The sequence below is a fragment of the Sceloporus occidentalis genome, unplaced genomic scaffold, assembly GCF_023333645.1.
Source record: "Sceloporus occidentalis isolate IW3139 unplaced genomic scaffold, rSceOcc1.0.p SCAF_69, whole genome shotgun sequence".
NCBI classification, from domain to species: domain Eukaryota; kingdom Metazoa; phylum Chordata; class Lepidosauria; order Squamata; family Phrynosomatidae; genus Sceloporus; species Sceloporus occidentalis.
This window is the reverse complement of record NW_028317049.1, coordinates 666,370-694,349: the sequence shown is the minus strand read 5'-3', so window position 1 is coordinate 694,349 and position 27,980 is coordinate 666,370. Positions and strand designations below refer to the sequence as shown.

Genomic DNA, 27,980 nt, shown 5'->3' with positions numbered 1-27,980 from the left:
TAAAATCCGCTCAAGTCCATGTGCACCAACATTGGGGACAAAAGTCCCTCTCCTCCCCTCCCCAACTTTTCCCCTCCTTGTCCCCAAGAGGCCTCCAGCACTTCTGTGGAGGTGGCAGTGATTGCAGCGGTGGCAATGAAGAGGAGGCGGAGGAGCAGCGCCAGAGGTCTCCTCTCCACCTCGGCCTGCACGCCACCACGAAAGGGCCAGGTGGTGACCCTGAGGCCTCTTGGCCTCCAATAGCCACGTCCGGCCCTTGCACCATGGCGGTGGTGGAGAGGAGGCTGAGGAGGCCTGTGGCACTGCTCCTCAGCCTCGTCTCCACTGCCAGCACACTGCCGGGGGAAAGGCCGGGTGCTGCTCCTGGAGGCCTCTTGGCCTTTCCCCTGACCTTGGCAAAGCAGCAACACCAGAGGCCTCCTCAGCCTCCTCGTTGCCACCGCCGGCACAAAAGGGCCAGGTTTGGATGTTGGAGGCCAAGAAGCCTTCAGCCCGGGACCCAGCCCTCACGCAGAGGCAGAGGTGGCGGCGGACAGGAGGTCTCTGGCACTCTCCTCGGCCTCCTCTCCACCGCCACCATCACCACCACAGGAGGAGAGGAGTCTGAGGCTTGGCCTCCTTGTTGTTGTTGTTGTTGTTGTTGTTATTATTATTATTATTATTATTATTATTATTATTACAGGGCTGCAGTTTGGCTGCTTGGACCACCGGAGATCATCACAGTGAGTCAGTTGGAAAAGCACATCTCACTCCAGAAAATAAAGGTACTTGAGGAGTTTGCACTCTGCGTCTTTCTGTAATAATAGCTACAAAATTGATAATAGCATTTGGGACATTTAGTCTTTTAATAAAATATTGCAGATTTAAATGCTGCTTTAAAACCTCTTTCCATCTGCCAGCTTTGCTCTGGTTTTGGGGGGAAATGAGAAAGTGTTGGGAGGGAGGGACTGCCAACAGAATCAGGAGATGCATTGCAGGCTATGGACAATTTGCGGCCAAGTAAAGTCCAACACACAGCATCAATAGTCCAGTCTGAGAGCGCTTTAACTGTCCTGGCCCGGTGCTAGGGAATCCTGGGAATTGGAGTTTATTGAGACACCATAGCCCTCTGACAGAGAAGGCTCCATGTCTCACAAAACTACATCTCCCACAATACCCTAGCACTGAGACAGGGCAGTTAAAGCGGTATCAGATTGGATTATTGCTGCAGTGTGTTTTGGACTTAGGTAACCCTTGGCAAGTCACACTCTCTCAGCCTAAGAAGATGGTAATGGCAACCCCTCTCTGAAGAAACCTGCCAAGGAAACCCCATGATAAGGTTGCCTTAGGGTTGCCATAAGTTGGAAACGACTTGAACACACATGAAGAACAGAAAAAAGTCTGCAATTATTTCACAGATTGTACATGAGAATGGGAGGCAGTGTGGTGCAGTGGTTTGAGTGTTGGGTTACAACTCTGGAGGCCAGGATCCAGTGCCCCACTCCTCCATGAAACCGGCTGGGTCCCTTGTGCAAGAAGCCACACTCTCTCAACTTCAGGGAAAGCAATGGCAAACCTCCTCTGAACAACTCTTGCCAAGAAAACCCCAGGAGAAGCTCCTCAGAAGTCAGCAATGACTTGGAGCCACACCACAAAAAACGACAAAGCCTCAAGAAAGAGACAGCGTGGTTTAGTGGCTGGAGCATTGGACTATGACCCTGGAGACCAGTGTTCGAATGCCCTCTTGGCCAAAGAAACCCACTGAGTGACTTTAGGCAAGAAGTCACACTCTCTCAGCCTCAGAAGTAGGCACTTGCAAAACCACTTCTGAACGAATCTTGCCAAGAAAAGCCTTCAAAGGACTTCCCTTAGGGTTGCCACAAGTCAGAAACAACTTGGAGGCACACAACGACAACAAGAGGAGTAACACCAGTAAAAGGAATTAATCACACCTCACAAGGCAGCTAGGGAGAAGGAAGGAAGGAAGGAAGGAAGGAAGGAAGGAAGGAAAGAAAGAAAGAAAGAAAGAAAGATATTGGCAATGTGTCTAGTCAAGAAGACGTGGGAGTTGTAGTCCTCAGTTCAGAGGGATTGGAGGGGCCTTATGGCGGGGCAGGACCCTCCTCTCTATGGCCATGTGGATTCTGGGAGATCAAGTCCAGGAAATACACTGTAAATCCCATTGGCAAGAGAAAAGGCTACTACTGCCTTTCAGATCCAGTTTGCCCCAAATCCTTTATGAGGCCAGAAACCCCTTTGTTAGGAAGCAAACCCCGAATATCTCAGGAAGGCTCTCTATCTCTCAAGGCCCCCTCCCTCCAGGACCCCCTTCCACTCTTCCCTCAGTCTCTCTCTCTCCCTGAAGGCCTCAAACTGACAACTGCCGAGCGCTGAGGAAGAGGCAGAGGCAGCCATTTTGTGTTCTGGCAGCCATTTTGTGTTCCAGCGACCATTTTGTTTTCTGCCAGCGCTTTTGTGTTCCGGCGGCCATTTTGTGTTCGGCAGCGCTTTTGTGTTCCGGCGGCCATTTTGTGCTGCTTGTGACTGTGGGGAATAATGTTCTGGAACCTTCTCTGAGGCCTCAGTTGAACAGAGGCTCCTCTTTCTCTCCCTGAGGCTTCAGAGCGAGAAGGAGGCCAGGCTCCTTGGGCCAAAAGGAAGGCAGTGCGTCCCTTTGTGCCTCTGGCCCTCCATTTTGGGGTGAAGGAAGGAAGGAAGGGGCCTGTGGGGCTCTGAGGAAGGGAAGCAGGGGACCCAGGGCTAGTGGGGAGGCTGGGCTTTGGGGGCTGGGAGAGAGAGGTGGGGAAAGAGACCCTCCCTTTCGGCAAGAGCTGGGGAGGGCCCTTCCGTCCTTGCCTCCCCCTTTGGGAAAGGAGACCCCTCAGCCCCCTGGACTCACTCCTGCCACTCATTGCTAGAATGGCTGGGACTCAGAGGAGTTTCCTAGGCATTGTCGCCTTCGGCCCTCCATGGCCATTGGCACTGATCTTTTCCCCATTGCCTTCCCTCCCTCAGCCCTGTGGACCTCCTCCTCCTTCACACTCAGAGCAACCCTTCTCGTAGGCTGAGGAGACGGCCTCTGACCCAGGGAAGCTCCGGCCTTAAAGGACTGCAGAAGAGCCCTTTCTGGGGCTGTCTTTGTACTGAAGGTAGGTCTTTATTCCTGGAGCTGAAAGAGGACCTTTGTTTAAATGTTTCAGTCCAGGATTGTATGGAAAGGTTGCAGCTGAGAGACTGAGCCTATGCTTTGCAGGCATAAAGCCCCAAATGCAGTCTCTAGCAGAACTGTCTTCCCAGAAGGTGGAAGGGAGATTTCCAGACCCCAGACACACAGTGCACCAGTGAGTCCTTTGTGTGGGGACTGTGGTGTAAATGTGTTGTTTACTAGAGCTTTGTGAGGTGTTTGTTTCACTGGGATTATAAAAAATAACTTGCACTTATCTTTTTAGAAAAGGCCTTCAATAACATAGGATGGGATGTGTTATTTGTGACACTTGAAAAAATCGAAATAAGAGCTTCTTATTTAAGATGGATAAAGGCAATGTATAAAGATCAAAGACTAATTGTTAACTATAAAAACCAGAAGAGTTTAAGATTGCTAAAGGTAAATGGCAAGCTTTCCCACTATCACCCCTTTTGTTCATTTTGATCTTTGAAGCACTGAATAATAGGATAAGATTAGAAAATAAGATAAATGGAATAAAAATTAAAAACAACTGAGTTTAAAATGAGAGTCTTCTCAGACGACATTTGTATTCCCTGGAGAACCAAGAAAAGAGCACAAGACAATTGCTGGATGTAATAGTGGAATTGGAATATGATTCAGGACTAAAAGGAAACAGAGACAAAACAACATTAATAACAAAAAATATGGGAAAAAGGAAGAACAAATCTTGTAAGAAATTAGTGGATTTAAAGTGGGAAAGAAAGTTAAATATCTAGGAATAAATTTAACAAATCAAACTCAGATCTATTTCAGAATAACTATGAGACACATGGAAGGAAATCAGAAAAGACCTAGAAAAATGGGGGAAATTACACTTATCGCTATTAGGAAAAATGTCACTGATCCAAATAAGTTTACTTCCTGAAATACTGTTAATGTTCCAAGCGATACCCATCATCCAGAATGAAAATCCATTGAATCTATGGCAAAAGGAAATCTCAAAATTTATTTGGAATAAAAAAGAGCCAGGATAAATACGAAAATAATTTGTGATGACAAAAGTAGAGCAGGGCTGGGTTTACCAAATTTAAACTTTATTTTGCTGCTTGTTGTTTAGTTTGGATTAGAGAATGGGTTTTGTTAGAGAATGAACAGTTGTTATGTCTGGAGGGTGAACATTTAAGATTTGGGTTGAACGGATACCTAATTTATGGTAAAGAGAAAGTTCATAAAGAAAGCACAAATCCTTTCGTAAGAAAAGCTCTATTGAAGATCTGGGGAAAAAGAAGTGTAGAATATGTCCAAAAATACCTTTATGGTGTTTGCCGCATGAGGCTCTTTTCGGGAGGAAAAGTATCCAGAAAACTAACTGGTTAAGATACAAGGATGTCCTGAAAGAATCGCAAGGAAAACTAGAGATCAAAACACAAGAAGAACCTAAAGAATCTGGCCTAGATTGTCACTGGTATCTTTATCGTCAAATGAGGGAGAGGTTTAAAATAGATGTGAAATTAGAAGGAATACAGAATGAAAAGTGGAATTGTGGAAGCCATGCTCCATGGTCATTCCATGCCTGATGAGAGTGTTGGGTGCGAGGCATTGGAGAAGCATCCAGCTGTGTTTCTCTAGCCAGAAGCCAAAGGAAGGCCTTCTCCTCTGAGGGCCACTGGGGAGGTCAGGAGGTTTCAGCAGATGATGCGCTCATTTCACATCTAGCTACAGGTCCTCTCCAATTCCCCATCCCCTGACCCCCCTCCACTCTCACAAGGCATGGAGTGTCAGGACCATGGTCAACAGGTCTGAGGAAATGACATGCATGTGGCCACTAGGTGGAGCTGTTGTGGAAGTCATTTATAGCTCTAGTGACAGTTAGATGTGTCAGCATTTAAACAGTGCATCATTGGAATGTTGATTCAACTGTCAACTGTCATTCTCAACTGTCACTGAGGAAGAGTCAGACAGTGTGTCCCTCAGAGTGGGTTGTTACTGGTGTGGATGGTGGATGGTGTCGATGTATATAGTGTTGTACACAGTGGAACTTTTTATATGAATAAAAGCCTCATCTGAGAGAAGATTACAGTGTCTCTCTGCTCAGTGAGAAAGCGACAGGTGTTTCTTCAGCTCACAAGCTACTGAGTACAGTCAAGGTGGAGTATCTGGCTCCATACGTTAACATGTCGCCTCACGTGTTGCTCAACATAGCAATGTCAAAAGCATTTTAACATGGAGTATCTGTTGTGTAGTGGAGCTGCAGTGAATCTGTGCTAGGTCCAGGGGGCTTTGTTTGGTGTGGAGGGAGGAAGGGGATGTCCACCTCTGCATTGGCCCAAAGGCATATGTCACCTGCGTATCTCACTAGCAGCATGCTGTTCTCTGTGTCTTTGAGTGATGCAGGGTTTCTTGAAAAACCAAGCCTAACCCTAGTCTCTTTTCTCAGGAACTTCATCTCGGCCTCCTTGTACACAGCTAAGGGGCATATTTTACTGGAAGAGACCCAAGTGCAGGGCCACCAGGACCCCCTCCCTTCCCACCTAATGGCCAACACAGAGGCCAAGAAGAGGGAGTTGGGCTCCAAGAGAAAGAGGCTGTTGAAGTACAAGAACTCTTTGGTGAGTCGCCATCCTGACTTTTAGTTTCATTTCTGTTACTGCTGGGGCAGCTCATGAAAGCAAGTGGAGAACATATTGTCCCAGTTTGGCAGAGAAAGTCCTGGTTAATCCTCTGTCACCCCACTTTTTCAGGGACTTTCAAAAATGTCCCGGTTTCTCTCTCCTCCTCCCACTTTCCCCCTTCTCCTCAGCTCTCTTGAGTTGCTAACAAAATGACTTCCAAGAAGTTTGCACCCCATCAACTCAAAAGGGGGGATAGGAGAAGAGGCTGAGGCAAAAGCAAACTGTTGTGCCCTTCATAGCTTGTGTGATCTTCCTCACAAACAACTTTGCCCATCCTCACCACCTTCTGGTGTTGCTTGTTCACATGTGCCTTGCTTTTCCTGTCTGTGAAATGTTGGGGATATGGGAGACCATCTCTGGATCTAAATTGGGGGTGGGCCCAGTGGCCCTCAAGCCCACAGTGCTCCCCAGAATTGTTTTTTAAAATGACATATGCCTCTGAAATTTGGCAAGAAATGGCTAAATGCATCATAATTCTTTTGTGGCTAAATGTACTCTATGTGTTTGGATAGTCAGTATCCTAATCCATCCTCAATATCCCAGCCATGGCCTAAATTATATTTTTTACTATATTGTAGATTATATTGAAAGGATTCAGGAAAAAAAATCTCACAGGCAGTAGCTATTTGCTTGTTAACAGAATTTAAAGTTTATTTCCTGGACTGAATTCTGAAGTGATTAAATAATATTTGGATGCACCATGTGCTTTCCTCCCCTTTTGCTTAGTCACTCTCTGGATGAGGGCTATTTTCTATTTCAGGTGACCTTTGCAGATGTGGCAGTATATTTCTCCAAAGATGAATGGAATCTGTTGACGAAGAAACAGAAACTTTTGTACAATTATGTAATGATGGACAATTATGAGAATGTGGCTTCTGTAGGTAAGGAACCTGAACCCATTGCTCTTTCTATAAAGACTGAGGGCCTTTTCATACTCTATTATCATGTCGCTATGGTTCCACTAGAATTATAGAGTCATAGAGTCGGAATAGACCACAAGGGCCATCCAGTTTAACCCCCTTCTGCCATGGTGGAATACACATTCAAATCACCCCCAAGAGATGGCCATCCAGCCTCTGTTTAAAGACCTCCAAAGAAGAGGACTCCATCAAACTCTAAGGGAGTATATTCCACTGTCAAAGAGCTCTTACTGTCACAAAGTTCCTCCTAATGTTTAGGTGGAACCTCTTTCCCTGTGTCTTGCATCCATTGTGGTGCCTCCTTTTTTCTATAGCAGAAAAAAGCAAGCTTTTTCCTTGTGCAAAATGACACCCTTCTAAATACTGAAACATGGATATCATATCCACTCTTTATCTTCTTTTCTCCAGGCTAAACATAACCAGCTCTCTAAGCTGCTACTCATAGAGCCTGATATTTTCCAGACCCTTCACCACTTCAGTTGCCCTCCTTTGGACATGCTCCAATTTGTCAACATCCTTTTTGAATTGTGGGGCCCACAACTGTACACAGGATTATTCCAAGTGAGGCCTGACCAAAGCAGAATCAAGTGACACTATTACTTTCCTTACTCTAGAAACTATTCTTGTAATGATGCACCCTAGAATCACATGGGCCTTTGTAGCTGCTGCATCACACTGTCAGCCCATGTTCTACTTGCGTTCTCCCTGGAATCCTAGAGCCCTTTCAAGCGTAGTTTAATTGTGATAGCAACATCCTGTAGAATATTTGAATCTGTAGTTCAGTGAGGCGTTATTGCTCTCCAATTTCTAAGGATTGTAAATACTCCATCCTAAACTGCCTATTCTAGGATTTTGTGGAAAGAAGCCATAGAGATTAAAGCTTTTCACACCCAAATGGTACTCAGCACATCCCTGGGCAAGTTTCCTACCTTTTTTGGCCCCTCTTCCATCCTTTTAAGGCTCTGGAGAGTCTTCTTGGGGGAAAGACCTCTCCTGGGCCTGTAGTGGCTCAGGGAGGGCCCAACAGTGGCAAAATGGCCCCCACTTCCCCAAAGGGGTGCTGTGGGATGCTGAGGGGCGAAATATTATTTCATTCTGACCCCCCCTCCCCCCCAGCAATACAATGTGGGGTTGCCCCTGAGATCTCCTCCAAATCCCATCAGTAGTCCATGCCTGTCTTATACATGTTTTAAGCCTCCCCCCCGGCACTTCACCCTCACCAAAATTGGAGTCCAGGTCCCAGCTCCTTTGTTCTGCCTTTGCCAATGAATTATTTGTATATTGATTATACCACCTTTCTCAAGAAATGGGCCTCAAAGTGTCCCTTTTATGTATCACACTCTGTGGGTGTATGTCTGTGATAAAGAGACAGACAGAAAGTGAAAATTGAAAGGCAGGGAAGAGATGCTGAAAGTGAGATGCTGATAGGCAAGAAAGAAGGTTAGAGAGCAGAGGGAGAAAGTGAATGGGATCAGGCCTTTGGGAGCCAGGAGGGGAAGGCAGGAGCAAAGCCAGGATCACCTAGCTCCGTGCGGAGAGGAAGGGACCCCTGGGAAGGGCCAGGAGAGAGGCCTTGGGGATTGGGAAGCAGTTCTGACAGATTTTCAGAACTGGTTTCAGTGAACTAATGAGAACCGGCTCAGGTCCTTGTTTTCAGACATATTAAGTGGTTTTATTTAGCAATTATGAGTAATATTTAGGAAGGAAGGAAAGGAGGACACAGTTAGAGAAAAAGCACTTTTATTTTTCAACCTGAGCTTGCTTAGCTGCATTTTTGGTTCCAGAGGCCCTTTGTTACCCAAAATGCTGGAGTCTGGGGAGGACACTTGCAAGTGCTATGCTTTGGGGGGGGGATTTGGTACTTAGCTCAAAGAAGAGACATAATTTTGTTCGGGCAACAGTGACCTCGGAGGTCAGCCCAACTATACCAGGCACGCAATCTCACATAACTCCAGAGGCATTTCAAATGGGTTTTTATATTTTATTTAGGGGAAAAGCAAACTACATGCACACACACACACACACACGCGCACACACACACACACACAAGCATTCGTACATACACACAAGAGGTAAGTAACAAAGGTGGGATTGGTGAATAATGTAAAGCTATACTAATGGTAATACATTTCCTAGAATGTTCTTGATTCCAATTGCTGAGGGTCCTGCAAGGGAATGGAAAGTGGGTTTGTTGAGTATATTCAGGCGCTTAGCCATGTAAACCAACAGACTGTCTCTCTGCAAAGGGACTGATGCCGAAGAACAGTAAATATCGGGGCGGAAATTTATACTGAAATTGTTGCTTACGGACAGAGACTGAGGGTTCAAAATGGTTTAAATCACTTTAGTATGTTTCCTGGGTGGGAAAAGAATTGTCTGAATGCAAAATGAATGCAACAGATGCTTGGTGCAAATACCTCAGACAAAAGAGATTAGCACACTGGCTCTCAGGTCCTTCTTGGCTCTGAATTCCAGTCCTGTTCATAAGCCAATGTACACTTCCAGATGCAGCTCAAAAATAACATAGCAGAGTATGGAAACAAATATCCAGATATAGGTTTTGGCAATGCACTGACTACTGTCCACACTTAAAAGTAACTCACAGACACAGTTGATTTCACCCAAGTCCTTGGAGGTTCTCTATCCTGAATTGCAAAATAATACAAATATTTGCAAGCTCTCTGACTTCCATCAACTTCACCATCTCTTGTACACACAACTCCAGTCCAATCCACACCAATCCGCATGTGAGCTGTATACTGTACTGGTTGTGAGTCCTGGTGCCAAACAGCATGAAGTGACCTCTGCAGTTATCATGCCTTGGGATCTGACTCAGGACTCTATGGCAGTCTCACAGGACATGATGCCACTTGTCAATCAAAATATTTTTACTCATGTTTAATGGAATATTTTTTCAACAGTCCTTTGACTATCTGCTTCCACTGATTCCCTTAAGGCAGTTCCACTACAATCTCTTCTTTGCTCCTGTCAGTAGGGATACAATTGTTCCATGGATTTGGGGACATCTGCAATAATGTCATGCTTGGGTCACTCTCAGCAACTTTATTAATTTAATATCAAATAGGGAGTGTTGAACAAGGGCTAAATCTTGGGGTAACACCCTCCTCTCTTAATTCTGATATTCATTGTTGACTGTGATTGTCCTTCTTTACAGAAGAACTTGTGTGTCATGAGAGAGTCCACACAGGAGAGAAGTCACATAAATGCCAGCATTGTGGAAAAAATGTTGCTTGCAAGTCAGTCTCAAAGAGTCCACACAGGAGAGAAGCCATACAAATGCCAGCATTGTGCGAAATGTTTTTCTCGGAAGCCACACCTAGTGACACATCAGAAAATCCACACAGGAGAGAAGCCATACAAATGCCAACATTGTGGGAAATGTTTTTCTTTGAAGGCAATCTTAGTGAGACATAAGAGAGTCCACACAGGAGAGAAGCCACTCAAATCTCAGCAGTAAACTAACATTGTTTTTGTCAATAACAAATACAAAAAGTATATTTTCAGTGCAATGGTGCAAAGAAAAGGCCCTTGTGATTTTGTGTGTTACGTTTGTCTGTCTATATGTCTGTTTCTGTTTTAAAGTTATAGTTTGTTAAGTTTAATTGCTATTAGTATAGATAATTGCTTCAGGTTATAAACTTGGCTGGGGAATATGGGTCATGGTATAGGTCAGCTAGATAAAGGGTGCTGGGATTTTTTTTACAATTGGCTAGAATAGTTATGGGAATGATAGCTTTTGGAAAGTGTGGGATGTTGTCTGAAGAAAGGTGGGGGCAGGTATTAACAGAAAGGGGCCAGTTTCTGGGAATGGCAAAGGGGGCCTTGTTCCCTTTGGGGCATAGACTGTGGGAACTGAGGGTGGGGGCTAGGGTTGGAAGAGGGTGGGGTTCTAGGTGTTGGGGTTTCAATGTATTCTTTGTCTTGGGGAGGACAGTTCTGGTTTAAACACTGAATTTCTGATTATGTGTTCTCAATAAAGTTATTTGTTGTTTCAATGTGTTGGACTCTTTGATGCATAGAAGTTCTGAATTTGCACAAAATACACTTTATTGTCTCATCAGTCTTCAGCTCCATTCCCAGCCATAAGAAGAACAGAGGCAAACACACACAAACACATACCAAACAGACAGATAGAGCTATATGTACAAAGCAGAACCTTCCTTCCTTCCTTCCCTTTCCCTCCTGAGTCCAGCTCCTCCTTGGGCTCCATTCTGGCATCCTCCAAGTCTCCTCAAAGGAAAGAAGGAAGGAAGGAAGGAAGGAAGGAAGGAAGGAAGGGTGCATTCCTTCCCTTTCCGCAAAGGCTGCCAATGGAATAAGCCTCAGCAGCAGCAGCAAGGCCCTGGCGATCCCTGCGCATGCTCAGGAGGGGCCTTTGGGGCATGTGCACATGCTCAGTCTCAGGCCCTGAAGCTATTGCTGCCCTCACAGTCTGTTCAGAGGGAGGGATGGAAGTGGAGGAGAGAAATGTTTGAGAAAAAGGGGGCAGGGGGCACTTGAGGAGAGGCACAGCCATGGGGGGAGGGGGCACGGTCCTTTAGATGTAAAAAGGGCTTTGAGGAGCCCCTCCCTCCTGGAAAGTGGGGCAGAGGAGAGACCCTCCCTCCCTTCCTCCTCATTTGGGGGGGAGATAAGGGCTTGCAAGCCCCCCTCTTTGGTCTTCCAATGGGGGCACCCTCTTCATCTCTGGGAAGAGGGGAGGCTCCCAGTCAAAAGACTTTTGTGACAAATAAAAAGCATCAGATAGCATAGGCTTCAATAGCATTGGAAACAACAGCTTTCTGGGGGGAAGGGGTTTTCCCTGGGGGAAGGGGGCTCTGTCTGTGGGGGAGAGAAGAGCCCAGATTTAGGCCAAAGCCAAGAGCAGTTAGACGGAGGGAGCTCAAAGCCCCTTCTGGGGAGAGGGAGACCCCCCTGGCAATTAGGCTTAGAGGCCCACAGGATCTGAATTAGCCCCCCCCCCCCCCACACACACACATCCTTCCCTTACCCTTCACAACAACCCTGCAAAGATCAGTGATCCTCCTCTGGGAACATGCAGAAAGGACATGTTAGTTCTTTGCCTGAAAGTCCCCTTCCTTGAAGGGATGGAGGTTAAAGGAAGGAAAGAAGGAAAGTGCCAAGGGAAGAGATGGCATAAAGGGGGCTGCTGAAAGACAGGGGGCATTTGGATAGGACCCCCTCAGCTGCCATTTTGGGAAAGAGGGCTCTGCCTCTGGACAGAGAGATGGAGAATGTGCTCATTTGGGGAAATGTTAGGGTCCCTCTATTGGGCCACATTCAACTCTGCCCTGGAGCCTTCTTTTGAAGTCCCATAGACAGGGAAGATCTAGACCATGCCCTCCCCAGGAAAGGAAGCCCCCTCCCTTTGCAGGCCCCATAGACGGAGGGAAGATAAGAAGATTATAAAGAGGGGAAATCCCCTGGAGTGGACGGATTTACAGCTAGATATTATAAAATATTTCAAGGGGAACTAGTGGATCCACTTTATAAATGGTTTAATCCTATTAATGCAGAGGGGATTCCAGACTCATGGGAGCTAGCGAGTGTCACTTTAATTCCTAAAGAAGGAAAGGACAGCTTGTTAATGACTAATTATACACCAATAAGTTTGCTGAACACTGATTATAAGATATTCACACAAATACTTGCCAGCAGACTGAAGGGAATTTTGAATTCGACAATTGGGAAGGAGCAAAACAGATTTTTACCAGGCAGACAGATTAGGAACAATATCAGAACGATTATAAATTGTCTTGAATTTTACCAGGTCAATAATGAGAAAAAATGTGCCATCATTGCTATTGACACGGAGAAAGCCTTCGACGGCGTGAGATGGGACTTTTTGATAGAAGTGGAAAAAAGTATGGAAATGGGAGGCAATAAGGCAAATATATAATCGGCAAAGAGCTTAATTATCAACGGAGAAAGATCCCAAGAATGTATGGTAAATAAGGGCACAAGGCAAGGATGCCCGATATCACCGCTCTTATTCTTAGAAGTGATGGACATTTTGACTTCCTCTATTAAAGGTAATCCAAATATAAAAGGCATTAACAGGAAAGGAAAGGAAACCAAGATAAGAGCGTTTGCGGATGACGTGGTAACAGTTTTGGAGGACCCAAATCGGGGCAGAGAACCGCTGCTACAGGAGCTAAAGAAATTCGGCAAATCCACAGGACTGAAAATCAATAAAGACAAGACAGTGTTGATAACTAAAAATATGACTGGAGAAGAGGTAGAGGAATGAAAGAGGAAACCGGGCTTCCAAGTAGGAAACAAACTGAGGTGCTTAGGAATTTGGATCTCTAAAGACAATAATTATTGAGGGGTATGGAAAGACATAAGAGAAAATTTAAGGAGAGGGAACTGGTTAAATCTTTCACTACTAGGAAGAATTGCCGTAATTAAAATGGCAATTCTACAGAAGATTATGTTTCTGCTACAAAATTTGCCAATAGAGATTAAGGATAAAATATTTAAAGGTTGGGAAGCCGAGCTAAAAAAATCCATATGGAAAGGACACAAACCTCGGATTAAATGGGAGGAGCTCAAAGATGCTACAGAGAGAGGGGCTATTCGCTCCCAGACTTCAGATTATATTATTGGGCATGTAATCTAATTTGGATCCAAAGAGGGATTAGATTAGAGGACAAAGAAACGCTTGATCTAGAGGATGTGCAGTTAAGATTTGGTTGGCACGCCTTCTTATGTTATGAGAAGTTGGGGATGAATAAAGATTTCATTAATCATCCAATGAGGAAATCTTTACTACTCACTTGGAACAAGATTAAAAAGACGTTTTATTTTAAGTTACCACTTCGGACATCGGCCCAGGAGTCACTCTTCGGTAGATGGATAAGCATCAGTAATTGGCTCACATACAAACATTGGCTTAAGAAGGATCAATCAGGGAACTGGTCGATAAGATCTAGGGAAGATATCAACAAGGATGGACATAATATACAGTGGTTTAATTCCTACCAGTTAAAACAAAGATTTCTGGTAGACAACAAAACAATAGGGATCGAAGCTAGACTAAACGGATTGGATGATTTGTTCTGGCAACCTGATAAGAAAAAGATATCCAAATTACACAAACTACTCTTGAGCAGGAATATGGAACAGGAGACTGTAAAAGAGTATATGGGGAAACGGGCTCAGGATATGGGATGCAAAATTGAAATGGAAGAATGGCAAAACGCCTGGAATAGACAAATAAATTTACAGTAGCGCTGGATCTAAAAGAGAACCACATGAAAATAATGAACAGGTGATATTACACCCCATGGAAGCTAAAACAAACCTTATAAATTAGCACAAGGGAATTGTTGGGGTTGTGATTGTGAAAAGGGAAACATCTATCATATATGGTGGCATTGCAGGGAAATTCAGAAATTTTGGAAGAAAGTACATGACTCAATACAGCAGATATTGGGAATAAAATTCCCAATGAGCCCTAAGTTGTAATTACTCAATATAACTTCGATTTTAAGCCCACAGGACGAAAGACAATGTTGGATGATTATATTATATCTTGTAACAGCAGCTAGAATTGAAATAGCAAAGTTATGGAAGTCAGATGAGACTCCAAGACGGGAAAATTGGATGCAGAGAGTTAATGATTACAGGGAACGGGACAAACTCTCTTGTAGGGCTCAGAATTAGGATATGGAAAAAGAGAAGAGGAATGGGAAAAGGATGGAACTTAAATCTGAAGCTCATTGAGGTCTGAATTAACTGGAATTGAATCTACAAAGTCTGTTCTTCAAAAATTTGTTTAAATGTGTATTTTTATTTCTTGATTAATTATGGGTCAGTAGAAGAAAGTTTGAGTCTCCTGCTTAAAGAAAACCATGATAAAGAAGGAATCGAATACTGCGAAGTTATGCATATGGTATTTTGACAATAGATAAGAACATAAATGAAAACTGATATTATCAATAAGCAATTGGGATATATTGTGTTCGTACATTTTAGAGTTGTGCATAAAATTTATGTTTAAAAGCAGGGTTTGGTTATAATATTATGAAAGTGAGCTCTTTGAAAGGCCAAGAAGACAGAAAGCAGAAAGTGGGTCCAAGAAAACGGAAAGATTTGTGACAGTGATGTTATGGATACTGTATTTGTGTAGTTTTTCCCCACTATTTTTATGACTCAGAAAATAATAAAGATTATATAAACGTCAAATTTGTAATGAAGATTACTATGTATTGGGGAAAGAAATGGTAATATCTGGGGGAATATGTAAAAAGGATTTACATTGAAAAGGGGAGAGAATAATTCCAATTCCAAATAAAGTTGGTATAGGTTAAGTATGAAGACAAATAGAGAATTATGGACTCTCATTCATAGGGTCGCCATGAGTCTAAATCGACTTGAGAACAAGAAAAGATGTAAAGACTAATTAGCCAGAGATAAAAGAGGATTATTTAAAGAAAGGAGCTAGCTGTCGCTTTAGGTTTGGAAGTTTATTCCAATGTATTTTGCATTTAGAATTATATGTATATATGGCATTCCTATGTATTTATGGTAATTTAAATGTTGTTCATTTATTTGTTATAAGTTATATGTATTTTTTAAAAAAATCATCTTTATTTAAGTTTCCAAATACATAAAACACGACCAATACATAATCCAAATAAAAATTGCTTGTAAAAGCAAATTTGAGTCTTGACTGGTCATTTGGGACCCTCTTAAGTCTTCCTTTTCCGTCTTCTGAATCTGAGCCCATTTGAATGTCCTTCGCCTTGAAACCTCCCTCCGAAATATGAAGTCTAGCTGTGAATTATTCTTTTACAATTTACGTAAAAAAAGAAAGAAACTGCACATTTTCCCATTCGATTTTACATAGAAAATTTGTCTGCTTCTCTTACTATTTTGTAAGGTTAAGAACAACTGAAGAAATATATATTTATACAGATGTTCACATCAATTTCATTGTATGGATCTCTCTCTGTTGTTTTTAATATACACAACGATTCATTCAATCATCCTCTGTTGACCAGGGATTTATATAAGGAAGCAAAAAGAAACAGACTATTCTTATATTCAATTTATAACATGCATAGCATAATATTCTTAAATTTCATTCTCCCAAATCCACTGAGAACAGTAAAAAGAGAGGACTTTGATTAGTCCTCCACTAGCGACAAGTTTAATTCCCATTCTTTTCCCCACTTTATCAAAACTCTCTTCCACTCCTCCTTTCTTCTGCCTTTATCATGATTTTGGGATATACATGAAAGTCTATCCAATTCCCTGGACTCATTTACTTTCAGCATCCAGTTTTCCCTAGTTGGTATCTTTTCAGATTTCCATAATTTAGCTATTTCTGTTCTAGCTGCTGTCACAAAATATGTCTTTTAATACAATAAAGATTTAAAAAAGAAACCTTCTGGGTGACCTTGGGGAAGTCGCACTCTCTCAGCCTCAAGGGAAGGCAATGGCAAAGCTCCGTGGAACAAATCTTGCCAAGAACAACCCAGGATAGCGTCGCCATAAGTCAGAAACCACTTCAAGACACACAACAAAAACAACGGTTGTTTTAATGGTTAGAACCTGCCTTGTGTCCCAAATCAGGGGAAGCAGAATATTAATGAAAACGGCAAGACTAAGAAGGGGTCCCAACTCCTGAGAGCAGCCCCCAAGCAGCCCTCTCCTGCCTTCCCCCCAAATGCACCTGAGAGTTTCCTGGGACAGCAACCAGGGCCTCCCCAGAAGATCCCAAAACCAGGACACGTTTTATGCAGGAGAGAACAGGAAGATCGGTTGCAAAATACGTCTCTGGCACATTTCTTGAATGAGGAAGTACTAGAGTATCTCAGATGACGGCCTGCTCCCTTGCGGCTGAGGAAGACCTGTTGTCTTGAAATGTGCTCCATCAATTCCCAAAGACAGGGATAACAGCACTTTATTCAGTTTCATATCATCTATTTTAGCATGTCACCTAGAGCAGATATATTGGAGGGAGTTTGTGTCTTGTAATTGTTCCTTTTGTTGCTTTGTTGTAGTCCATTCTTAATTATATGTATTGTCATTGTACTGAAGCCTTTGTGTAACTGTACTCACAATTGCCCTTGTTTATATACAGTCATTCTGTATTACTTACATTAGTAGGTTATTCATAGTAATAAACTGAAATTAGTTTTTACATTATCATTGTTTAGATGTTATTCTGCATTACATCAGTATGTTATTCAGATTAGATAAATTGAAGCTGTTTTGTGTATTGTAATTGTTCTTTGTATACATACCTTTTCTTCTCATTACATAGCATTACTTTCTTATTACATGTTTCACATTCACTTAGAATCATAGAATCGTAGAGTTGGAATTGACTACAAGGGCCATCCAGTCCAACCCCATTCTGCCATGCAGGAACTCTCAATCAAAGCATCCCCAACAGATGGCCATCCAGCCTCTCTTTAAAGACCTCCAAATATCACTGCACTCCGAGGAAGGAGTGTCTTCCAATGTCGAACAGCCCTCACTGTCAGGAAATTCTTCCTAATGTTGAGCTGGAATCTCTTTTCCTGTAGATTGCATCCATTGTTCAGGGTCCTAGTCTCTGGAGCAGCAGAAAACAAGCTTACTCTCTCCTCAATATGACATCCCTTCAAATATTTAAACAGGGCTCTCATATCACCTTCTCTTCTTCAGGATAAACATTCCCACTCCCTCATGGGGCATGGATTCCAGATCCTTCACCATTTTAGTCGCCCTCCTTTGGACACGCTCCCGTTTCTCATTGTCCTTTTTGAATTGTGGTGCCCAGAACTGGACACAATATTCCAGGTGGGGCCTGACCAAAGCAGAATAGAGTGGGACTATTACTTCCCTTGATCTAGACACTATACTTCTATTGATGCAGCCTAAAATCGCATTGGCCTTGTTAGCTGCCTCATCACACTGTTGACTCATGTTAAACTTGTGGTCTACTTGGACCCCTAGATCCCTTTCATAAGTATTTTCATTCATCCAGGTGTCCCCCATCCTATATCTCTGCATTTCATTTTTCCACCCTTAATGCAGTACCTTACATTTCTCCGTGTTGAATTTCATTTTTTTAGCTTTGGCCCAGCTTTCTAGTCTATTCAGATCATTTTGAATCTTGATCCTGTCCTCTGGAGTATTAGCTATTCCTCCTAATTTGGTTTCATCTGCAAATTTTATAAATATGCCCCCAATTCTGTCATCCAAGTCCTTGATAAAGATGTTGAATAGCACTGGGCCCAGGACAGAGCCCCACTGGACACCCCACTGGTCACTTCTCTCCAGGATGAAAAGGAGCCACTGTTGAATATCCTTTGGGTTTGGCCAGTCAACCAATTACAAATCCATGTAACAGTTTCCTTGTCTAGTTTGTTTCATGGTTTTGTTTTATGTACCGTTTAATTTGGTTAACTGCTATTAAGGGACAGAGCTATGAGATTCTATGATATGAAACCTTTTGATAAATGAACAGGTATTGCAATCCTATATATTCATATTATCACATAACTCCAGAGAATGTTAGCCTTTTGGATGCCACAAGGTTCCTCTCATTCTTCAATGCAAGAAGCAACACTTCAGCTGCCTTCTAGAAGATAAAGCAAAAAGGCTTCCAAAAGACTGAAGCCTTGGGCAAGTCACACTCTCTCAGCCTCAGAGGATGGCCATGGGAAACTCACTCTGAAGAAACCTGCCAAGAAAACCCCTTCAGAGACTCCCATAAGGTCACCATAAGACCTGGAAACAACTGGGAGGCAGACCCCAAGAACAACATTGGGAAATAGGTGCAAGCCTTGCCTTGTAATGACTGGGATCCAGTCAATGGAGGTCTTCTTCAGGCAGTAAAGGGAGGTTTATGCAAATGCAGAATGACATCACTGCTACGGAAGGCTCTCTTGACCAATCAGAGAGCAAGATAAAGGTTCTTCTGGAAGCTTCCGTGAAAAGGAGATATAAGGCCTGAGAGACCAAGAGACAGTTGGGGGAATTGTGTCGGTTGGAGATCGAGAGAGAGAGAGTTAAAGAGCGGATCTTGGAAGTTAGTCTCAGAATTGGTCACTTAGGTTTATTTATTATTTTAATAGCTTGTATGAATTGAATATTATATACTTACAAATATTGTACCTGCAAGACCCTTAATATCTTGTATGGCTTATATTTCAGTTATATTTTGTTATTTATAGTAAATATCTCCTTGGAGTATCTACTACTCGACGCTCCTTTTACACATGTTTTGGCTCAGTTGATGCTTGGGAAGATCAGTAAAGAAGTAGAAATAAGGTTCCTTAACTGGTCCCAGTGTAGGTTAAGGGAAGTCCTTTTATAATTCACTGGATGATGGTAGCAGGATTTAAGGACTTTAAGGGTCTGCTGGGCTAAGAGCCATATTGTCTAAATGTCTAATTAACAATTTGTAAGCCACTCTGATAGCCTTTTGGCTGAATAGAAAGGTATACAATTATTATTATTATTATTATTATTATTATTATTATTATTATTCCAGGGCCGCAGTTTGGCTGCTTGGACCACTGGAGATCATCACAGAGAGTCAGTTGGAAAAGCCCATCTCACTCCAGAAAATAAAGGTACTTGAGGAGTTTGCACTCTACGTCTTTCTGTAATAATAGCTACAAAACTGATAATAGCATTTGGGACATTTAGTCTTTTAAAAACAAATATTGCAGATTTAAATGCTGCTTTAAAACCTCTTTCCATCTGCCGCTTTGTGCTGGTTTTGGGGTAAATGAGAAAGTGTTGGGAGGGAGGGACTGCCAACAGAATTAGGAGATGCATTGCAGGCTATGGACAGTTTGCGGCCAAGAAAGGTCTAAAAGACACGGCACCAATAGTCCATTTTGAGAGCGCTTTAACTGCCCTGGCCCAGTGCTAGGGAATCCTGGGAATTGGAGTTTATTGTGGCACCAGAGCCCTCTGACAGAGAAGGCTCAATGTCCCACAAAACTACATCTCCCAGAATTCCCTAGCACTGAGCCAGGGCAGTTAAAGCAATCTCAGATTGGATTATTGCTGCAGTGTGTTTTGGACTTAGGTGACCCTTGGCAAGTCACACTCTCTCAGCCTCAGAGGATGGCAATGGCATCCCCTCTCTGAATAAACCTGCCAAGGAAACCCCATGATAAGTTTGCCTTAGGGTTGCCATAAATTGGATTAGACTTGAAGACACACATAAAGAACAGAAAAAAGTCTGCTATTATTACTCAGGTTGTACATGGGAATGGGAGGCAGTGTGGTACAGTGGTTTGAGTGTTGGGTTACAACTCTGGAGTCCAGGCTCCAGTGCCCCACTCCTCCATGAAACCAGCTGGGTCCCTTGGGCAAGAAGTCACACTCTCTCAGCCTCAATGAAAGGCAATGGCAAACCACCTCTGAACAACTCTTGCCAAGAAAACCCCAGGGAAGGCTCCCCAGAAGTCGGCAATGACTTAGAGCCACTCCACAAAAAACTACAAAGCCTCAAGAAAGAGCCAGTGTGATTTAGTGGCTGGACCATTAGACTATGACCCTGGAGCCCAGGGTCCGAATGCCCTCTTGGCCACTGAAATCCACTGAGTGACCTTAGGCAAGAAGTCACACTCTCTCAGCCTCAGAGGGAGGCACTTACTAAACCACTTCTGGACAAGTCTTGCCAAGAAAAGCCTTCAATGGACTTCCCTTAGGGTCACCATAAGTCAGAAACAACTTAGAAGCACACAACGACAACAAGAGCAGTAACAGCACTAACACAAGGCAGCTTGGGAGAAAAGAAGGAAGGAAGGAAGAAGGAAAGTAACAAAGAAAGAAAGAAGACTTGGGAGTTGTAGTCCTCGGTTGAGAGGGATTGGAGGGGCTTTACTGCAGGGCAGGACCAGTGTTGGTAAGAAGCCTCAAACTTATTTCCTGGCATGTTTTACCAAAATTCATGGAATCCACCCCATATTACACGGAATATTCAGTCAAAATCCCTTGAAAGTTCCCGTAATGTTAATAATAATCATCATCATAATAATAGGATTTATTTATATTTTTATTAATATGGTGGATCTTTAGTAAATAAATGTAAACCTAATTGAATAAAAATAATTGTAACTTATTTCAACTCTCAAAATTACCATTGGACCAAACAAAGAATCTTTCAGTCCTTCTAATACCTTTAAGATACTTATTTGGACATGAAGGGGGGCCAGGAAGATTTATGCAAAATAGAAACGTGTTCAGCTGCAACCGCACTGCAGAAATAATCCAGTTTGACACCCCTTTAATTGCCCAGGCTCGGTGCTATGGAATCCTGGGAATTCTAGTTCTGTGAGACACTGAACCTTCTCTCTCAGCAAACTCTGGTATGATAACAAACTACAATTACCGGGACTTCATAGCACTGGGCCATGGCAGTTAAAACGGTATGAAACTGGATTGTCTCTGGAGTGAAGATGCAGCCTGAGTTGGTTCCAAGACACACTGCAGAAATAATCCAGTTCAAGACCACTTTAGCTGCCGTGGCTCAGTGCTAGGGAACCCTGGGAATTGTAGTTTTGTGAGAAAGAGCTCTGGTGCCACAATAAACTACAATTCCCATACATCTGAGGAAGTACGCTTAAGTCTAGGAAAGCTCATGCTGCCAACTTTTCTTTTAGTGAGTCTCAAAGGTGCTACAGGATCTATCTATCTATCTATCTATCTATCTATCTATCTATCTATCTATCTATCTATCATCATCATCACCATTATTATTATCATTATTAAATTCAAATGCAGCTGAAAAAGTGGACTTAAATTGGCAATGCTGATATACTGTAGAGACTCTTTCTCTGGGGCTGTGATCTGGAAGCGTGGAGGCAATTCCCTTCTCAAATCAGGGAATCCTGGGAATTGTAGTTTGTTGTGACACGTATGTATATATACAGTATATGTATGTGTATATATGTGTGTGTGTGTATATATATATATATATATAATGTGTGTATATGTGTGTCTGTATGTCTCTTTCTCTGTGTGTGTGTGTGTGTATCTGTGTGTGTTTATGCATGTTCAACTGAGGACTCAGAGAAGGTTCTAGAACATACTCCATAGTCACAAACAGCACACAAAATGGCTGCCAGAACACAAAATGGCCGCCAGTGTGGCTGGGGCTCCAGGGTCCCTCAGTCCCTCCTGCCTTGTTCCATATTAACTGCAGGAGGAGCCTGTGAGGGTGGGGCAGGGGGCGGGGCCTTCCAGCTCTTCTGCTCCCATTGGCCAGATTAAAGAAGGGGAGGAGCTTCTGCCTCTATATTTAGCTCTGGACGCAGAAGAGTGAGTGAGAAGGGGACAGAGAGACAGATGGAGGGAAGGAAGGAAGGAAGGAAGGAAGGAAGGAAGGAAGGAAGGAAGGAAGGAAGGAAGATAGATAGATAGATAGATAGATAGATAGATAGATAGATAGACAGAGACAGAGACAGAGACAGAGACAGAGACAGAGACAAGGAGGAAAGAAGGAGGCAGAGAGAGAGGGGAGAGGGAGCAGAGGGACAAGGCCTGGAAGTGGTAGGTTTCACTACTGCACTGAGGCCTCCAAGTGCTGAGCCAGAGGTGGCCATTTTGTGTTCTGGCAGCCATTTTGTTCTGCTTGTGACTGTGGGGAATAATATTCTGGAACCTTCTCTGAGTCCACAGTTGAACAGAGGCCTCTCTTTCTCTCCTGAGGCTCCAGAGTCAGAAGGAGGCCAGGCTCCTTGGGCCAAAAGGAAGGAAGTGTGTCCCTTTGAGTGTCTTTTGTGAGAGGGTTTTCTTATTACACAGCTCTGCTCCTTCTGGGGAACATGGGTTTTAAAAGGGATCAGAAATGGAGAGGATAGTTTTAATACAAGCCTTATTCTTGTTCTTCAGAAACATTGGGCTTTGGCTTCTAAGAGGAGGCTAGTCCCCCAAAAAGGCCAAAAGTGGCTCCTTTGGGAGGTTTTAAAAGTCTCCCCAGTTTCCTTATTAATAGATTTTTAGGCAAGAAGGAAGGAGACAGACCAGAATAACTCATATTACCAAGAATGAAACATAAAACAAACAACAAAAATAAGGATTATAAACTAAAACAAACTACTTAATTTTTTAAAGGAAAACCATTATTAGGAGGGTAAAAACAAGACATGGGTGCTTCTATCCTTTTACAGTCGACTCAGGATGTATCTGCACTGCAGAAATAATCCAGTTTGAAACTCCTGGCTCCATTCTATAGAATCCTGGGATTTGTAGTTTGTTGTGGCATGAGAACTCTCTGGCAGAGAAGGCTAACTGTCCTAAAGGTAAAATCCCAGGATTCCATAGCACTGAGCAGTTAAAGCGGTGTCAAAGTGCCTTATTTCTATAGTGTGCATGCAGCCTTCTTCTGAAAGGGGCTGATGCTGGGGAAAAGCACTGGCGACCTCTGCATGTTTCAGCAGATGGTTTATTTATTTATGATGCACTGATTTCACATCTATCTATGGGGACATAACCAGGGGCCTCTCTAATTCCCCATCCCCTAATCCCCCCCCCCACTCTAATAAGGCATGGAGTATCTGTTGAGTAGGGGAGCTGAAGTAAATCTATGCTAGGTCCAGGGAGCTTTCTTTGGTGGAGAGGGAGGAAGGGGATGCCCACCTCTGCATTGGGCCAAAGGAGGCATTTGTCACCTGCGTATGTCTCCAGCAGGATGCTGTTCTTTGTGTCTTTGAGTGCTGCAGGGTTTCTTGCCAAGTCAATCCTAATCCTGGTCCCTTTTCTCAGGACCTTCATCTCGGCTTCCTTGTACACGGCTTTGGGCCTCTCTTGCTGGGCGTGACCAAGTCCAGGACCACCAGGACCCCCTGCCCACCTGATGGCTGAAACAGAGGCCAAGCAGAGGGAGTTGGGCTCCAACAGAAAGAGGCTCCTGAGGTACAACAGCTCTTTGGTAAGTTGCCATCCTTACTATTAGTTTCATCTATGTCTGGTCCGGCTAATGAAAGCAAGCGGAGAACATACTGTCCCAGTTTGGCAGAAAGAGTCCTGGGTAATCCTCTGTCACCTCATTTTTTCAGGGGCTTAGAAAATGTCCTATTTCTCTCTCCTCCTCCCACTTTCCCCATTCTCCTCAGGTCAGGTCAGTTGCTGAAAAATTTGTTCCAAGTTCAAAAGAGTGTTCATCCCTTCCACTCAAAAGAGGGGAGAAGGGAGGAGAGGAGGAAGCAGGGTCTTGCCCTTGTCAGGAGACGGAGGCAAAAGCAAACTGCGGTACCCTTCCTCGCTTGTGTGATCTTTATCATACAACTTTGGCCATCTTGACCACCTTCTGGTGTTGCTTAGCCACATGTGTCTTGCTTTCCTCATCTGTGAAATGCTGGGAGATATGGGAGAATATGTCTAGGCCTAAATTGAGGGTGGTCCCAGTTTCTCTCAGACCCAGAGCACTCCCCAGAACTGTTTTTAACAATGAAATATACCTCTCATATTAGGTGACATATGGCTAAATGCACTATAATTCATTGGTGACTAAATGTACTATACATGTTGGGATAGTCAGTATCCTAATCAATCAATAATATTCCAGAAATGGCCTAAATTATATTCTTTATTATATTGTATATTATATTGATAGGATTCGAGACAAACTGGATCTCAAAGGCTGCAGCTTTTTTCTGGCTTGCAGAATTTAAAGTTTATTTCCTGGACTGAATTCTAAAGTGATCAAATAATATTTGCAATGCACCATGTGCTTCCCTCCCCTTTTGTTTAGTCACTCTCTGGATGAGGGCTATTTTCTGTTGCAGGTGACCTTTGCGGATGTGGCGGTATATTTCACCGAAGAGGAATGGAAAATGTTGACGAAGAAGCAGAAACTTATGTACAGTAATGTGATGATGGAGAATTACGAGAATGTGGCCTCTGTGGGTAAGGAACCTGAATCCATTGCCCTTCCTGTTAAGACTGAGGGCCCTTTCATAATTTACTGTCAGAGCGCTATGATTCTGCTTTAGAATGATATAATCAAAGAGTTGAAATAGACCACAAGGATCATCCGGTTCAATCTTCTGCCATGCAGGAATAGACATTCAAAGCACCCCCCCCCCCAAGAGATGGCCATCCAGCCTCTGTTTAAAGACCTCCAAAGAAAGAGACTCCACCAAACTCTGAAGGAGTATATTCCACTGTTGAAGAGCTCTTACTCTCAGGAAGTTCCTCCTAAAGTTTAAGTGGAATCTCTTGTCCCTGTGGCTTGCATCCATTGTTCCATGTCCTTTTCTCTCGAATAGCAGAAAGCAAGCCTGCTCCATCCTGAATATGACATCTCTTCAAATATTTGAACAGGGCTGTCATATCCACTCTTAACCTTCTCTTGTCCAAGCTAAAAATACCCAGCTCCCTAAGTCATTCCTGCGAGAGCATGGTTTCCAGACCGTTCTCCATTTTGGTTTCCCTCCTCTGGACATGCTCCAGCTTCTCAACATCTGTTTGAATTGTCGTCCCAGAACTGGACACAGGATTATTGCAAGTGAGCCTTGACCAAAACAAAATAGAGTGGCACTATTACTTCCCTTGATCTTGACACTATACTCCTATTGATACAGCCTAGGATCACATTGGCCTTTTTAGCTGCTGCATCACACTGTTGACACATGTTCAACTTGTGCTCTACTACCATTCCTAGTTCCCTTTCACACGTAATTTAATTGTCCTAACAACTTCCTGCGGAATCTTGGAATTTCTAGTTTTAGTGAGGCACTATTGTTCTCCACTTTGTAAGGTTTCTAAATATCCAATCCTAAACTGCCAATTCTGGAATGTTGTGGGATGCAGCTGCTATGCTTTTAGGGGAGTTTGGTACTTAGCTCAATAGAAAGAAATAGTTTTACTGGGGCAATAGTGACCTCTGGACTCAGCCAATCTATAGCAGTTCCTGAATCAAACAGATCTTCAGTGGGATTTGAAATAGGTTTTTGTGTTTTATTTAGGGGGAAAGCAAAACACACAGAAACATACATATAAGTGTTCACGCACACACGCAAGAACTAGGTAACAAAGATGGAGTGGTGAATAGATGTAAGGCTTTGATAATGATGATACGTTATCTATCCAGATCTTTATTCCAATTGTTGAGGATTTGAAATAAGGAGAGGTCAGTAGTTCCCATGACAATTGGGGTTGGTGAGTGCATTGAGGTGTTTAGCCATGAAAACAAACAGAGTGTCTATCTGTAACTGGACTGACACCGAAGAACAGCAAGTCGGGGCTGATATTTATACTGAAATTGGTTTCTGCTTGGGAGCAGAAACTGTGGGTTCAGAAAGGTTTATATCACTTTAGAATATTTCCTTTGTGGGGGAAGAATGGTGTGAAACGAACTGAATGCAATGGGTGTTTGATGCAAATACATCAGACAAAAGGGATTAGCACACCGCCTCTCAGATTCTTGTTGGCTCTGAATTTTGATCGCGTTCACAAGCCAATGTACACTACAATCTGAGGGTGATGCACCCAGATACAGCTCAAAAATATCATAGCAGAGTACGGAAGCAAATATCCAGATATAGGCATTGGCAATGCAATGACGACTTTTCACACTTAAAAATAAGTCACAAACACAGTCGATTTCACCGAAATCCTTGGAGGTTCTCTATCTTGAGTTGCAAAATAATACAAATATTTGCAAGCTCTCCTCTCCGACTTCCATCAACTTCACCATCCCTTGTACACACAACTCCGATCCAATCCACTCCAATCCTCATGTGAGCTGCATACTGTATTGGTTGTGAGTCCTCTCCTGATGCCAAACAGCATGAAGCATCCTCTGCAGTTAGCTTGCATCATGCCTTGGGCTCTGACTCAGCATTCAGTGGCCGTCTCACAGGATATGATGCCACCTGTCAATCAAAGTATTTTTGCACATGTTTAATTGAATTTTTTTTTCAACAGTCCTTTGACTATCTTCTTCTACTGATTCCCTCAAGGCAGTTCCCATATGGTCTCTTCTTTGCTAGCTCCTAGGAGTAAGAATGCAACTGTTCAATGGATTTAGGGGCATAAGCATCAGGGTCATGATTAGGTTACTCACAGCAACTTTATTAATTTAATCTCTAAGAAGGAGGGATTAATGAGGGCTAAATCATGCAGTAACACCCTCCTCTGTTAAGTCTGATTTTCAGTCTCATCTGTAATTGTCGTTCTTTACAGAAAAACATTTGAGTCATGAGAGAGTCCACACAGGAAAGAAGTCACATAAATGCCAGCATTGTGGGAAACATTTTGCTTACAAGTCAATCCTAGTCATGCATCAGAGGGTCCACACCAGGCAGAAGCCATACAAATGCCAGCATTGTGGGAAAGGTTTTTCTTGGAAGTCTGACCTAGTGAAACATCAAAGAGTCCACACAGGAGAGAAGCCATACAAATGCCAGCATTGTGGGAAAGGTTTTTCTCAGAAGTCAATCCTAATGATACATCAGAGAATCCACACAGGAGAGAAGCCATACAAATGCCAGCATTGTGGGAAAGGTTTTTCTCAGAAGTCAATCCTAATGATACATCAGAGAATCCACACAGGAGAGAAGCCATACAAATGCCAGCGTTGCGGGAAATGTTTTTCTCGGAAGTCAATCCTAATGATACATCAGAGAGTCCACACAGGAGAGAAGCCATACAAATGCCAGCGTTGCGGGAAATGTTTTTCTCGGAAGTCAATCCTAATGATACATCAGAGAGTCCACACAGGAGAGAAGCCATACAAATGCCAGCATTGTGGGAAAGGTTTTTCTCAGAAGTCAATCCTAATGATACATCAGAGAATCCACACAGGAGAGAAGCCATACAAATGCCAGCGTTGTGGGAAATGTTTTTCTCGGAAGTCAATCCTAATGATACATCAGAGAGTCCACACAGGAGAGAAGCCATACAAATGCCAGCGTTGTGGGAAATGTTTTTCTCGGAAGTCAATCCTAATGATACATCAGAGAGTCCACACAGGAGAGAAGCCATACAAATGCCAGCATTGTGGGAAATGTTTTTCTCGGAAGTCAATCCTAATGAAACATCAGAGAATCCACTCAGGAGAGAAGCCATACAAATGCCAGCATTGTGGGAAATGTTTTCCTCAGAAGTCACACCTAGTGGTACATCAGAGAGTCCACAGAGGAGAGAAGCCACACAAATCCTAACATTATATTTGTCAATAACGAATACAAAAAATATAGTTTCAATCCAGCAGTGCAAAGAAAAGGCCTTTGTGATCTTATTTGTAAAAGTTGT

General features: G+C 43.2%; 2 protein-coding genes across 4 annotated transcripts in view; both read left to right on the top strand.

The window, feature by feature from the left end:
* The first annotated feature begins 18 nt into the window (after positions 1 to 18).
* Positions 19 to 27,945, top strand: LOC149286369 (uncharacterized). Its single transcript, XM_089494178.1, has 3 exons — positions 19 to 210; positions 10,069 to 10,152; positions 26,993 to 27,945. The coding sequence occupies exons 1-3, from the start codon at positions 19 to 21 to the stop codon at positions 27,887 to 27,889; spliced, it is 1,173 nt and encodes a 390-aa protein (XP_089350304.1). The 3' UTR covers positions 27,890 to 27,945.
* LOC149286368 (uncharacterized) overlaps positions 18,741 to 27,980 on the top strand; it is a 142,889-nt gene continuing 133,649 nt past the window's right edge. For 2 of the 3 annotated variants that reach the window (XM_089494147.1, XM_089494150.1), the window contains exon 1: positions 18,741 to 18,789. The gene's annotated coding sequence lies outside the window, so the exon portion shown is untranslated. Of the gene's footprint in view, positions 18,790 to 19,254; positions 19,337 to 27,980 lie in introns of those variants that run through there. The other variant, XM_089494149.1, reaches the window with a different exon arrangement.

Excerpts from the sequence above, each read along its gene's own strand:
- LOC149286369 (XM_089494178.1), top strand. The coding sequence starts at position 19 with ATGTGCACCAACATTGGGGACAAAAGTCCCTCTCCTCCCCTCCCCAAC. Across the intron at positions 211-10,068 it reads CGCCACCACGAAAGGGCCAG|CCACACCTAGTGACACATCA; the intron begins GTGGTGACCCTG and ends TTTTCTCGGAAG. Across the intron at positions 10,153-26,992 it reads GGAAATGTTTTTCTTTGAAG|TCAATCCTAGTCATGCATCA; the intron begins GCAATCTTAGTG and ends TTTGCTTACAAG.